At 41.7% G+C, this 15,511-nt stretch overlaps 2 protein-coding genes across 2 annotated transcripts in view; both read right to left on the bottom strand.

Annotated features, from left to right (window-relative positions):
- Positions 1-15,511, bottom strand: part of LOC136632018 (NACHT, LRR and PYD domains-containing protein 3-like) — a 1,080,175-nt gene that overhangs the window by 798,563 nt on the left and 266,101 nt on the right. The gene's annotated exons all lie outside the window — the stretch shown is intronic.
- LOC136632017 (NACHT, LRR and PYD domains-containing protein 12-like) overlaps positions 1-15,511 on the bottom strand; it is a 242,528-nt gene that overhangs the window by 16,821 nt on the left and 210,196 nt on the right. The window contains exon 12 of the mRNA XM_066606553.1: positions 13,413-13,583. Within this exon, the coding sequence (XP_066462650.1) occupies positions 13,413-13,583 (171 nt within the window). The remainder of the gene's footprint in view (positions 1-13,412; positions 13,584-15,511) is intronic.

Raw genomic sequence — 15,511 nt, 5'->3', positions numbered from 1 at the left:
ACCCACTGAGGGACACAATCTGTGGCCTACTTTCTTTTAATTATACGCAGGTGATACTGACGACCTCGAGGGTCAGTGGCCAAATAAAATACCAAGGTGCAAGCATTCATTTCTACCAGGACTTAGCGCCATCCACTCTTGCAAAGAGATGGCAGTTGAAACACCTACTAGAGGCCCTCAGGGCTAAAAACCTACACTATGCGTGGCTGTTCCCATTTGGTTTGGTGGTCCATAAAGATGGCAAGCGCATCACTATCCATACACCCACAGATCTAGAAAGGGCCTGGGACACGTTGGGTATAACTCCAATTCAGATTCCTTCCTGGATGCCGCTGTGGGAGAGGGAGGTGGTCCCGACAGTAGTAAACAAGACACCTCGGAAGGAAGTCCCATGCTCCAAGTCTCCTAGAAATAGAAGATCCAGATACAAACTCGACTTCCGGGGAGGAGAACCCATATCATCTCCGCCGCCTCCTATTTTTCAGAGTGCCCCTTGAGAGGCTGTCTTGTACAAAAAATAAATAAATTTAAAAAAATAAAATGAATGAGACAGTCTCCTTAACAGGCTGGTTGGTCTTCATTGTTTTGGACAAAACCAGTTGGCAGAGGCATATCCCAAGATAGACCCTTTGCTGCTCTCCTTTATTTTCTTCTCCCTTTGCTTTTCCTTATACACTTCCTGTATTTGTCTCCATAGTTACAGAGACTTTGAGTGTATTGGACTGGATGCAGCACCCGCCCAATGGATAGAGGATGCAGCTGTACATGGGCGGAGTTGCCGGGATGGGCAGAGTTGTCTCCTTCTTGGAGACTTATACTGAGGCCATTTGAGTCCCACCCTGGATGAGGGAGATCGTCCCCGGGTTGCTGATGGTTATTGTGGCACCCGAGCAAACAAAATGTTATGTTAATTTAATGTTCAATCCATTGTTTGGCTTTGTGTTTAACATGTTAACAAATGAGCTGGAGCTAAACTTTATAAGCACAACTTTATAGCTTCATAATCGCAATAGGGGAAGGAAAGAGCAGGAGAACATAGTTATACAAAACAAAAGTTAACATAATTGAAGTTTAAAACAGTCGCCTACTGCAGGTAGGTCACGACTTGATCAGAAGAAAACTACATTAAAAAAATGCTGACAAATCTGTTGTCAGACTGAGTTATAAGTTACATTGTACTCCCACTTTTGGAAGTGAACTACCCTGATTAAACCATCTCCCAATCCCTAAATCAACCCCCAATCCAATCCTTATAGAGGGACCCTATTAGAGAGCATCCAAGAGATACTGATTTTCTCTTGTACCGATCTCCAATTTCATAATATTAACATTTATGGCAGACAAACTTGTCATTACAACCCTGAACACCAAGGGTCTAAATTCCCCCCAAAAAGGAGCAAAATACTGTGGCTCCTGAAGAAGTTAAATACATCACTTGCATTCCTTCAGGGGACCCACTTCAAAAGAAAAGCAACATCTAGGTTCCCAAAAAGGCCGTTTGATAAATGGTATTTCAATAATCACCCAACTAGTGCATCCAAATGAGTGGCAATAGCATTCGATTCCTCAGTTCCTTTTGTCCTCGGGAACAAATTTGCAGACTCGGAGGGAAGAATGCTCTTCCTTAAGGGCAAAACCCATTCAGAAATGTTCACATTGGTCAATTTATATGCTCCAAACACAAACCAGGTTTCCTGGCTTTAAGATGCACTGAGCAAACTGGTACTATTTGTGGTAGGTAAAATAATCCTGTGGTCAGACCTTAACCTAACCCTAAATCCCATACTAGACTCCTCTTCTAGGAAATCTCAAATATTCCTCCCATTCTTTATATGCTTTCTTCATTTTTCTTGCCCAGATGTAGGACTTTGCATTTTTATTTGTTAAATACTAGAGATGAGCGAACACGCTTGGATAAGACGGTTATCGCTCTCCTCGAGTAACTGCATTATTGTCCGAGGGGAGTGGGTGGGATATTGAGGGAGATCTCTCTCTCTCTCTCCCTCCCCCGCTCCCCCCACCCCTATCCTGCTTGGATGATAATGCAGTTACTTGAGAAGAGCGATGCTTGCTCGATATCTGAGCGTGCTCGCTCATCTCTATTAAATACCCTTCTGTTAGTCGCTGCCCACTGTGCAAGCTTTTCTAGATCTTTTTGAATACTCCCTCTCTCTTCCCTAGTGTTCGCTATCCCTCCTAGCTTTGTGTCATCAGTAAATTTGATCAGTTTCTCATCAATTCCCTTCTCCAGATCATTTATAAAAAAGTTAAACAACCCTGGGCCTAGGACAGAGCCTTGTGGTATCCCACTTGATACATTCTTCCACTTGGATGTGCAGCCATTTAGGACCACTCTTTGAGTATGATCACTCAGCCAGTTCTGAACCCACCTAACAGTTGCCTTGTCAATCCCATATTTGATCATTTTTTCTATAAGTATAGTATGAGATACCTTGTCAGATGCTTTACTAAGGTCAAGAAAAACTATATACCCCACATTTCCCTGATCAACCCAGTGATACTATCATAGAAGGAAATTAGATTGGTCTGACATGACTTGTTTGTTAGAAACCCATGCTGGCTCTGGTTAATTACTCCATTTCCATCCAAGTACTTGCATACATACTGTTTAATAATTTGTTCAAAGATCTTTCCCGGTATAGAAGTCAGGCTCACAGGCCTGTATTTTTCTGGATCCACCTTCTTTCCTTTTTTGAAGATAGGGACAACATTTGCCCTTTTCCAATCTTCTGGGACTTCTCCTGTTCTCCAGGAATTTTCAAAGATTATGGTGAGTTGTTCTGCAATTACCTCTGCTGTTTCCTTTAGTATCCTAGGATGTAATTCAGCTGGACCTTGAGACTTGAATTCATTTAAGTTAGCTGAGTGTTCCCTCACCATCTCTCTGCTTACAGATAGCCTGCATTCTTTTATTCCCCCAGTTGATGTTCTATCTACTTTCTGAGAGAAAATAGATGCAAAATAGGAATTTAAAAGTTAGGCCTTCTCAACATCATTCTTAACCAGTTCAGCATTTTCATCTTTTAAGCATCCAATAGCATCTTTGACTTTTCTTTTGCTTTTGACATCCCCCCAAAATCCTTTTTTATTGCTTTTGGCCTCTGTTGCAAGCCTCAATTCCTTACTAGCTTTAGCTTTTCTGACACTTGCCCTACAGTTTCTGCAGACCCCATTATATTCTTCTTTAAATATTTCCCCCTCTTTCCATTTGATAAACATATTTTTTCTTTGTTTTTAACATGTGTGTAAGTTCTGAGTTCCTCCATCCTGGTCTCTTTAAATCCTCCCCATTCTTCCTTCTTTTAGGGATTGTTAACAATTGTGCTTTGAGAATCTCATTTCACAATATTTTCAACCCTCTTGGGCATTTCTATCGCTAAGAATATCCAGCCATTGGATTCTTCCTATCCTCTTTCTGAGTTGGAATAGCAAGCTCACTATAGCAGATCTCTGGTCTCAAAGAGCTATCAAAAATCCACTACTCACCGACAGTCTGCTCTCTCAGGCAGAAATCCCCCCCCCCCCAACCAACTACATAGAATCCATTTAACTAAAACTTTAGCTAAATTCAACAAAAACTTCCCCATCCTCCCGTCCTCTAACTGAATTGGAACTAATATTTGCAGCCCGAAATAGCCAGAGCAGGAGGATCTCTCTCCTCAAGTAAACGTTTATAGTTGCACAGGATATATACTGACAGATGAGGAGGTAAAGGTGGTCTTGGGAAGCTCACATGGCTATTCTAAATGTGGCAGATTATAAGAAAACAAACTCCTGACATGGTGGTACAAGTCACCGGAATGGCTTTTTGCTTACAAAACCATCAGACTCAAAACTGTGCTGGCGTTGCAACGGACATGCGGGCTAGCTAATACACATATGGTGGTCCTGCCCATTAATGCGTCCCTATTGGAACCAGATTGAGTTAATAATTCGAGATGTAGCTGATAGCATGTTTTGTCTACTTCCAGATTATGTGTTTATATCCAGACCTTCAGCAAATTACAGACCCTCAAATACCAACTTTATCACATATCTCATTTCGGCTGCAAAAATATTGATTCCATTGATGTGGCTACAACCCCTAGCGCCTACAATCACTCAATGTTTATCCAAGGTCAATGAGATTCGTAGGTTTGAGGAGCTTACGAGATGGTCAAATAGATCTCATGGGAAATTCAAAATTTTGGGGGTCCTTGGATGAGTAGCCCCTATTCATCTGTCAAACATGCCCAAGATGGGACTAGAGTATAATAAAATGGCTTTGTATGGTTTCTGAATTTTTTTTGTGTCCTCACAACTAGTTCCTTGCCAAATTACTTAAATTATTGGATCTGTATCTTATAGTACTATTAGAATTTATATGGATGTCATCTTATCTCTCCTTCCCTCCCAGCCTTATGCCCCTCTTTACCCCTCCCCCCTAACCTTGCCCTCTACCACCCCAACCTCTTATTCCTAACTACAAAAAAATGTTTATTCTGTAATTATCAGTTAAGAAAATGAGCACGTGTGTACTTATAATGCCTACTATTGTATTTCATCTGCATACCTGTTATTTTTCAATAATAAAAAAATAATAAAAAAATATATATATCTGTCAAAATTATAAAAAAGATAGTTTCAGAACCTATGGAAGGGAAATCAGAAACTAGAGTATTTTATGATATTTTGGCAGGCAACAATCAGTTATCTAAAAAGACACAAATATTAAGCTGGGAAAAGGAACTGGGTGAGAGTTTCCCTATTGAAAAGTGGGAGAAATCTTATAGTTTGGCGGGACAGTCTACCAAAGGTCTGGGCATTTTAGAGGTACAGATGAAGATAAATATGAGATGGTATTATACCCCAGCTCTGTTAGCTAGTAGACTCAGGAATGGAGATGGCCTATGTTGGAGAGACTGCGGAAAAAGGGGCTCTCTTACACATATTTTTAGGGCATGCCCTAATTTACAGGCTTACTGGTTGAATATCCTTAATCTGCTAGACAATATGTTGAAGATCCGTATACAGAGAGAGGCAAAATTAATGTTGCTATTATTGGACCAAGACGATTATCCGCCAAACTGTAGGTGCATAATCGGTCATGCTCTAATGATAGCAGTCGCTGATAGCCAGGTACTGGAGAGAGCCCATCCCTCTGTCTTTCGGGAGCTTAAAGCCCGTATGGCTGAACAAAATGTGTTTGAGAAATGGTTGGCGTTTAGAGATAACTCTATGAGAAAATACGGGGAGTCTTGGGATGTGTGGAGAAATTTCCTAAAACTGTGAGGTATACAAACTAAAAATAAATAAATAAATTAATAAATTAACTAGAGATGAGCGAACGTACTCGTCCGAGCTTGATGCTCGGGCGAATATTAGGGTGCTCGGGATGCTCGTTATTCGTAACGAGCACCACGCGATGTTCGGGTTACTTTAACTTTCTTCCCTGAGAAATTTGCGCGCTTTTCTGGCCAATAGAAAGACAGGGAAGGCATTACAACTTCCCCCTGCAACATTTAAGCCCTATACCACCCCCCTGCTGTGAGTGGCTGGGGAGATAAGGTGTCACCCGAGTATTGAAATCTGCCCCTCCCGCGGCTCGCTATGGATGCATTCTGACATTAGTTTAGGGAAAGCGCTATCGTGTTGGAGCTGCTATAGGGAGAGTGTTAGGAGTATTTTAGGTTTCAAGAACCCCAACGGTCCTTCTTAAGGCCATAAATCTTCTCTATATGCGCTCAATGGGGCCGGCGGCAGCAGCGCCGACCCCATTGAGAACATATAGAAGACAAATCCTTCTTCTCTGCCACAGCTGTAACAGCTGTGGCAGAGAAGAACGATGTTTGCCCATTGAATTCAATGGAACCGGCAATACAGCAGGTTCCACTGAATGCAATGGGCTGCCGGCGATCGCAGGATGAATGGTCGGGAAGGCTTAAATATATAACCCCTTCCCTGCAATTCATCCAGAAATGTGTTACAATAAAAATATATACCGGCGTATAAGGCGACCGGGCGTATAAGACGACCCCCCAACTGTCACCTTATACGCCGGTAATACAGTGGAGCAAAGAATAAAAATCATTACTCACTTTTTCAGACGATCTGCGGCGCTCCTGCAGGCTGTCACTCCCTCCTGGTGTTTGCAGGCTGTCGCTCCCTCCTGGTCCACGGCAGAGTATTGCTTTCTCTACGAAAGGCTTTAAATCCCTGCCTCCAGAAACACATGGTGCCTTCAGCCAATCACAGCCAATGACAATGATGTCATTGAATGGCTGTGATTGGCTGTGCTTCTGAAGGCGGGGATTTCAAGCCTTTCGTAGAGAAAGCAATACTCTGCCGTGGACCAGGAGGGAGCGACAGCCTGCAAACATCAGGAGGGAGTGACAGCCTGCAGGAGTGCCGCAGATCGTCTGAAGAATGAAAAATAATGATTTTTATTCTTTGCTCCACTGTATTACCGGCGTATAAGGTGACAGTTGGGGGGTCGTCTTATACGCCCCGTCGCCTTATACGCCGGTATATATTTTTATTGTAACACATTTCTGGATGAATTGCAGGGAAGGGCTTATATATTTAAGCCCTTCCCGACAATTCATCCCGCGATCGCTGGCAGCCCATTGCTTTCAATGGAGTCGGCTGTATTGCCGGCTCCATTGAATTCAATGGGCTAACATCGTTCTTCTCTGCCACAGCTGTGACAGCTGTGGCAGAGGAGAACGATCTGCAATGCTGACGCTGACAGTGGGGGGGGGGGCCCACTCTTGCCGGTATTGTGGCTTAATAGTGGGACCTGTGAACTTGGATTGCAGCCCAACATGTAGCCCCTCGCCTGCCCTATCCGTTGCTGTGTCGTTCCCATCATTTTCTTGAATTGCCAAGATTTTCACACATGAAAACCTTAGCGAGCATCGGCGAAATACAAAAATGCTCCGGTCGCCCATTGACTTCAATGGGGTTCGTTACTCGAAACGAACCCTCGAGCATCGCGGTAATTTCGTTCCGAGTAACGAGCACCCGAGCATTTTGGTGCTCGCTCATCTCTAAAATTAACCAATAAATAAATTTGTATTGTTTTGGACAAATGCCAGAGTTATAGTTCAATGTATTATTTCTTTTTTTTCTCTCTCTTACGATACACTAGCTTTTTCTTAAGTTGCGCAAGGATTATTGCTAGGTAGTTTGCTTTATCGTTTGTATTCTCTGTAAAAATATAAAAATATGTTTGGGATACTTGATCAGATGTATTGAAGGTCATGGCCCAATTTATTTGATATGATTGATACTGCTGTATTACATGATGGTCAATGTAATATGTGTATATCCTCTGCTTTATCCCTAATAAAAAATCTAATGTTAAAAAAAAAAGGACAATACCTACCAGTAATAAAACCCGCGAGCTGAAAGAACTTCATTACAGTGACAGCACCCAAGCGGCTAGATGTGCCTGAGCCCCCGCAGTGGTGGAGAGGTGAGTATAGGTTTTTTTAAAAAAATTTTTACACCAGATAGGAAAGATTTTCAGGAAAGGGCTTATATGAGGGGGTACTGATAAGTCTTTGGCTTTGTGTTATTTTCTTTGTTTCTATGGTAACGAATGTTACATCACGTGAAAGCCTTATGTGTCTAATATATGTTTTCTAAATGTTGTGTTTGTAGCTTATGGCAACAGTGATCTAGGCACACGGGAAAACAGAGTGGCGGAGTCTAAGGCGATATTCACAACAAATGAGAGCAGAGGAGTGATAAAATTTGTTTCTGAAAGGAAAGTCTGCGAAGGATATTCATGGTGATATGTCACAGACATTGGGGGATCAATGCCCTTCATATTCTACAGTTAAGAACTGGGTTGCCAAATTTAAAACAGGCCATTTTAGCACCAATGATGAGGAACATCCTGGACGCCTGAGAGAGGTTGTTGTTCCAGAGATCGTCGATGCTGTGCACAACCTCATACTGGGGAATCGGCCAATTTCAGCTAAAGGAATCGCAGACATCATGGGGATTTCTGGTGAACGTGTTTGTGTCATTATCCATGAACTTTTGAACATGAAGAAGCTATCTGCACAGTCAGTCCCCAAATGTTTGACAACAGATCAGAAAAGCATGCGAGTGAAAACTTCCCAGTCCATTTGTCTGCGTTTCCGGACTGGTAAGAACTTCCTGGATCGACTGGTCACTATGGATGAGACCTGGATTTATTTGTATGACCCTGAAACCAAGGAGCAGTCAGAAGAGTGGAGACACAGTGGTTCTCCTCGCCCAAAGAAGTTCAGCCACTAAGGTGATGGCGTCTGTGTTCTGAGATAAGGATGGCGTGCTGCCAGTGGACTACCTTCAAAATGGTTTCACCATTAATGCAAGGTATTGCATTGAACTTTTGGACCAATTGAAGGCAGCTCTGAAGCCCAAAAGGTGCGGCAAGCTGTCCAAACGAATCTTGTTCCTGCAGGACAATGCCTCCGCTCACACTGCACAAGCGGCCACGGCAAAACTGGTGGAGCTAGGCTTCCAGCTGGTTGACCACCCACCTTATTCACCAGATCTAGCTCCCTCCGACTATCATCTGTTTCCAAACCTGAACACACACCTCAAGGGTACCAAATTTCACACCATTTCTGATGCCCTGGCTGTTACGGATGACTGGTTTGAGGCACAACCTTCTTTGTGCAAGGCTTACAAAACTTGGAATACCAATGTAAGAAGTGTGTTGGCATCAGTAGAGAGTATGTGCAATAAATGTAAAGTTTCATCTTCCTATCTCGTTTCTTTCTGGGTAAAGCTAAAGACTAATCAGTAGCCCCTCATATTTAAACCGTGTTTATGCAGATATGTGGGTGCGTCGGGTGTGTGCACATTTATGTGCGCACCTGCATACGCTTGTGTAAATGCATCTGTAAGGCCTGAGAGGAGAACACAAGCTATCATCTTCTGTGTTTTAACAATTATTGAACTGTAGAAGGTCCAACAATGAACTTAAGTAAACTAAACTGGAGGCTTTTCCCTGTAGTGCCCCCTAGTGGCACAAATGCATATTTCTCCTGTTTGAGAACTGCATTGAGAAGTACAGCATTACTTGAATTCTATTCCAGTATTTCCTTGTCTTCAGATGAGAGTTTGCAATAATTTACGACTGTACAAAAAGTCTCAAAAATCTTTAATTAACCCCTTAATGATGCGCCCCTTTTTTTTCCATTTTCATTTTTTCCTCCCCCCTTCAAAAACATCTTAACTCCTTTATTTATGCATCGACGTCGCTGTATGAGGGCTTGTTTTTTGCGAGATGAGTTGTATTTTTCAATGGTGCTATTTAAAGTACCATATAATGTACTGAAAAACTTTTAAAAAATTTTAAGTGGGGTAAAATGAAAAAAAAATACGACATTTCGTCATCTTTCAGTGCGTCTTGTTTCTACTGCGCTCAAACGGCAACAAAAGCGACATAATAACTTTATTCTATGGGTCAGTACGATTACTGCGATACCAAACTTGTATAGATTTTTTTTACTATACTACTCTTTTTTTTTTCAAAGACATTTTTTTTTCAATTATTTTCTGCGGTCATTTTGTGCACGCAATAACTTTTTTATTTTTCCGTCGACGTAGTTGAGCAAGGGCTCATTTTTTGCGTGATGTCCTGTAGTTTCTGATAAACCAATTTGGAATACATACGACTTTTTGATCGCTTTTTATTGCGTTTTTTCTGGGAGACAGAGTAACTGAAAAAATGCATTTCTGGCGCTCTTTATTTTTTTTTTTCGGACGACGTTCACCGTGTGGGAAAAATAATGCACTACTTTGATAGATCAGACTTTTTATGGACGCGGCGATACCATTGTATGTATTTTTATTTTATGATTTCGATTTTTTAATAATAGATATGGCAAACGGGGGGTGATTTAAACTTTTATAACTTTTTTTTTTTTTACAATTAAAAAAACTATAGCATTAGGTCATACTGCATTCTGACAGGTAGTCTATCAAGCCACCCCACGGGGATGGCTTGATAGGCAGTCTGCTAAGGCTGCCCTGGGGCCTTTCTAAAGGCCCCCGGATGCCATGACACCTGCACGACTCCTCCAATCTCACCGCGGGGGGGGGCATGCGGGACCCCTGAACATCGTTCGGGGGATTTAAATGCCGCTGTCAGAATTGACAGCGGCATTTAAATGGTTAATAGCCGTGATCAGCTGTATGCAGAGAGGTCGTCCTGCGATGTCTCTGCATACATACCCCGACGCTCCATGACCTACCTATACGTCATGGAGCGGGAAGTGGTTAAGTTCTTCATGTTATGTAGTCTGAATACCATGTCATAGATATATTATTTATGATTGGAAAAAAAACATTCTACACATATTTGTTTTCAATTTTGCCTGAAAAAAATGACTTTGGGAAAAACATTTTTTTTTCCTTAATTTTTTTTCCAGGCCTTCCCTTTTCTACTATTATATTTCTGTATAGCTGTGCATTAGAAAGCCTATGAAGCTCAGATAGAGGCTGAAGCTAATAGACTACCGTATCTGGCAGACCTGGAGGTTATATCCAAGACTCCGGGTGCCATAGCAACCCATCGAAACCCCATGATCACATTGCAAGGTTTCTAATGGGTAAGTGAGCCCTCTCTGTCAGCCTTCTACATACTACGGTCACATTGACTGTGGCATGAAAAGGGTTAAACAGCAGGAATTTGTTGTTTCTACGGTCCCTGCTGTTAGAGCAAGTTCCATACTGTAAGCTTATAGCTGAGCATCTGTCTTCTTTGGCACATGGAGATCCATGCCAAGATTCAGATCTATCAGTAGACGGCGCTGCAGAATATGGCAGCTTAACAGCTGCTGACAAACATATGGACATTCTATAAAGGATTCAGCACAGATTACCCCGATTTTCAGGGTGTTGTGTTTCCAATAGGTTTTATTTTCTGAGTACATCCCATCTGCCGGGCCCATTTATGAATATGCAGAAGAATCTCCTTAGTGTGATGTTTCTGGTCATGTGACCTTGTTGTCAGTTTATGATATATTACAATGTTATTTACATAGGTGGCGGATCTATGTGTCACACAATAAGATGTGAGATGCATGAAGCTTTGAAACCCGTGTTGTGTTTGTGTATCAGTTTAACCTTCTTGGATTTTATTTGATTACTAGCTGATTACCCCGCGTTGCCCGTGTATTATTTTTTTTTTAGACACAAAAAGAATTTAAATATATGTGTGTACTGATATAATATTAATATTAATATATTAGTATATGAAGAGGAAAATGTCATTTGTGTAATATATTAGAGTATGATGAGGAGGAGGTCATCTGTAGTTTATTAGTTCTTGAGGAGAAAGTTGTCTATGTAAGATATTATTATCTGAGGAGCAGGAGGTCTATGTAATATATTAGTATTTGAGGAGGAGGTCGTTTGTGTAAAAGATTAGTGTATGGTGATGAGAAGATTGTCTGTCTGTGTAATATAAAACTGTGAAATAAAAACCATCTGCTCAAGTGCAATTTTGGCATTCCCCCTGCCACAGTTAGTGGGGCTGTTTTATCCCCACCAAATTTGTTCCTGTGTGATGAGTAATCTATGCACCAAGTTTGGTTGAAATTGCTCCAGGTGTTCATGAGTTATGGTGGCACATAAACACATACTACACACACATTCCCCACCCTCTCCCCCCCCACCCCGGGTAGTGGGTCTGTTTTATCCCCACCAAATTTGTCCCCATGGAAGGATTTATATATGTACTAAGTTTGATTGAAATTGCTCCAGATGTTCATGAGTTATGGTGGCACATTAATACATACATACGTCCTATTTTATATATATATATATATATATATATATATATATATATATATATATATATATATAGACTAGCTGATTACCTGGCATTGGCTGTGTATTTTTCTTTTTTTTTAGACACAAAAATTATTTTAATAGGTGTGTGTATATATGTTTGTACTGATTTAATATATTAGTATATGAGGAGGAAAAAGTCATCTGCGTCATATATTAGTGTATGATAAGGAGAAGGTTGTCTGTGTAATATATTGGTATATGAGGAGGAGGTCGTCTGTGTAATATTAGTATTTGAGGAGGAGGAAGTGGTTTGTGTAAGATATTATTATCTGAGGAGCAGGAGGTCTGTGCAATAGTGGCATAATTAAAAATCAAAAGCTCACTGAATTCCCCTGTAATTTTTGTTTCCTATAGCAACCAATCACAGCTCAGCTTTCATTTGTTATACTGCTGAGGTAAAAGGAAAGCTGCTCTGTACTTCTCATCCTGTACATGTATAACTTCTGCCCCCACACATCCTGTACATGTATAACTTGTGCCCTCTACATGTCTTATCCTGTACATGTATAACTTTTGCACCCCCATATTACTCACCCTGTACATGTATAACTTGTACCCACTTATGACCCATCCTGTACATGTAAAGCTTCCCCCCATGTCTTATCCTGTCATCCTGTACATGTATAACTTGTGCCCCCCACATTTCATCCTGTACATGTATAACTTGCGCCCGCACATGTCTCATCCTGAACATGTATAACTTGTACCCCACATGTCTCATCTTGTACATGTATAACTTGTAACCCACGTGTCTCATCCTGTACATGTGTAACTTGTGCCCCCCACATTTCATCCTGTACACGTATAACGTGGCCCCACATGTCTCATCCTGTACATGTATAACGTGTGCCCCTACATGTCTCATCCTGTACATGTATAACTTGTGCCCCCACATGTCTCATCCTGTACATGTATAACTTGTAACCCACGTGTCTCATCCTGTACATGTGTAACTTGTGCCCCCCACATTTCATCCTGTACATGTATAACTTGTGCCTCCACATGTCTCATCCGGTACATGTATAACTTGTGCCCCCACATGTCTCATCCTGTACATGTATAACTTGTACCCCACATGTCTCATCCTGTACATGTATAACTTGTGCCCCCACATGTCTCATCCTGTACATGTATAACTTGTGCCCCCACATGTCTCATCCTGTACATGTATAGCTTGTGCCCCCACATGTCTCATCCTGTACATGTATAACTTGTGCCCCACATGTCTCATCCTGTACATGTATAACTTGTGCCCCCACATGTCTCATCCTATACATGTATAGCTTGTGCCCCCACATGTCTCATCCTGTACATGTATAACTTGTGCCCCCACATGTCTCATCTGGTACATGTATAACTTGTGCCCCCACATGTCTCATCCGGTACACGTATAGCTTGTGCCCCCACATGTCTCATCCTGTACATGTATAACTTGTGCCCCCACATGTCTCATCCTGTACATGTATAACTTGTGCCCCCCACATTTCATCCTGTGCATGTATAACTCGTGCCCAAACATGTCTCATCCTGTACATGTCTCCAAGACTCACCATAAATCCTCTATCCTGCAGGCTGGACTGGACAGAGCATCCATCAAGTCACTGATGTGAGGACCAGACAGACGGTTAAAAGACAGGTCAAGTATCTTCAGGGATGGGTTATTCCTTATTCCAGATGCCAAGTGGGTGCAGGACGTGTCTGATAGATCATTATGACTCAAACTGTAAGAGTAAGAAGATGAGATGAGGGTAAAGCGTCCACAGAGCATTAGTATAACATCTGTACATGGGGAATGTGGAGAGAGAATGTCCCCGGCTGTTAGTAACATCCATAAGTGTCTTCACTAGAAGCCGCCTCTTGTGTGCAGTGGATGTCAGGAATGGCGGCAGCTATATGATACGTCCACTGACACCTAATCCGTGGTCTAGAAATACAGAGTCCCTGAGTAATGTCCTCACTTTATGGCATGTCATAAATCAGTGATTATTGCAGCACATGGATGTACAATAGTTATAAAGTAGGATGGAGGACCTTATGTCAGCGGTCATCAGTGGAACTCTACTTTCTCCACTATGTATTGAAGCCCTCAGTCTGAGGCTCCTGTGTCCTCCATTCACCTTCGGTCTTCTCATTATTACATGTCACACATGGCTCTGCCCTGACAGGACAACATTGAACAGCTGCTCACATGGTCAGGAGATGCTAAATACCCTGTGCTGCTGTGGACCTGACATGGATAGTGAGCAGTTAAGCAGAGTTGGGTGCATCCTCTGATCCACTTGTCTAACTTTTGGCCCCCAAAAGTGGCACAGGCTGTTGGCACTATGATAGTGGGCAGTGGACTGTATTAGTCTCCCTCAGGTACAGATACCAGTACTTCTATAAATGATGAGTAGAACATAAATGTCTGTGCTGAGCCGCTATGATGAAAAATATAATTTATTGAAGCGACACAAAACCTTTATTTGCCAAGGAATACTGGTGGTGGGACTCTAGTCCCACTGCGGCTCAGCAAACAGTATCAAACAGGATAGGATTAGATACACTGCTCAGATTACTGAATCATGCAGGATAGGATTAAATACACTGCTCAGATTACTGAATCATGCAGGATAGGATTAGATACACTGCTCGGAGTACCGAATCATGCGGATAGGATTAGATCTGGGGGCTCAGCAGACAGTATTGCTTAGCATAGGATTTGATACACAGCTTAAAGGACATTATCACAGGATAGAATTAGATACACGACTGTATTACACAGGACAGAATTAGATTTAGCAGCTCAGCAGATCGTATCACACAAGAAAGGATTAGATACACAGCCCATTAGAGAGTTTCACACAAGATATTAATAATAATCTTTATTTATATAGCGCCAACATATTCTGCAGCATTTACAGAACAGGGGGAACAGAAACAAGAAACAAAGATACAAAACCCATGGTTACATGTAGTAACTAGCTGATATACCCGGCTTCGCCCGAGTTAATTTGGTACTGGTGTTTGTCTGGTGTTCACACGGAAAATCTTATGAAGTCGTGGTTACTTTAGAGATACCGAGGAAAAAAATATATTCACCGTTTTGCATGGTTCTTTGCGTTACCCAGGAAACACCACGAGGAGGTAACCATGCGACAATTCCTTTATATAAAATGACATCAGGAAGTGAGAAAATTACATTACGTACGTAAAATTTGGACGCTAATTCTTTTGCGCTTAGACTTGAATAATCGAGTTGGGACCCATTAGCTTATCCTATTTTTTTTTTTTTTAAATCTGAATTTTTATTAGATTTTTTTTAAGGCTTTACATTACATATCATGTCATGTAAAAATAGATCTTGATAAATGCATAATAACCGATGGTTTATGCTGCCAATCCATCCTTAAAAATAGCCATACATTTAACTGTCTAACTTTAAACTACGGTCTCTGCACAAAGATACAAACATGTGTCTTCATATGTTTAGAGTCTGAGAGAGTGCAGAGGCTTACAAAAATGTAAAGAACATCTTAATAGTCGGGGGGGGGGGGGAGGTAAGTGTAGGGGTGGACGTACAGAAGGGGGGTGAAGAGTAAGGGTCAAGGGGGGGGGGTATAGGGGGAGGGAGGTATATGGGACAAGCACCATATTTTATCGCTCTCTA

This window comes from Eleutherodactylus coqui, chromosome 6 (assembly GCF_035609145.1).
Source record: "Eleutherodactylus coqui strain aEleCoq1 chromosome 6, aEleCoq1.hap1, whole genome shotgun sequence".
Taxonomy (NCBI): Eukaryota; Metazoa; Chordata; class Amphibia; order Anura; family Eleutherodactylidae; genus Eleutherodactylus; species Eleutherodactylus coqui.
The sequence above is the reverse complement of the archived record's forward strand: the minus strand, read 5'-3'. Positions and strand labels throughout refer to the sequence as shown.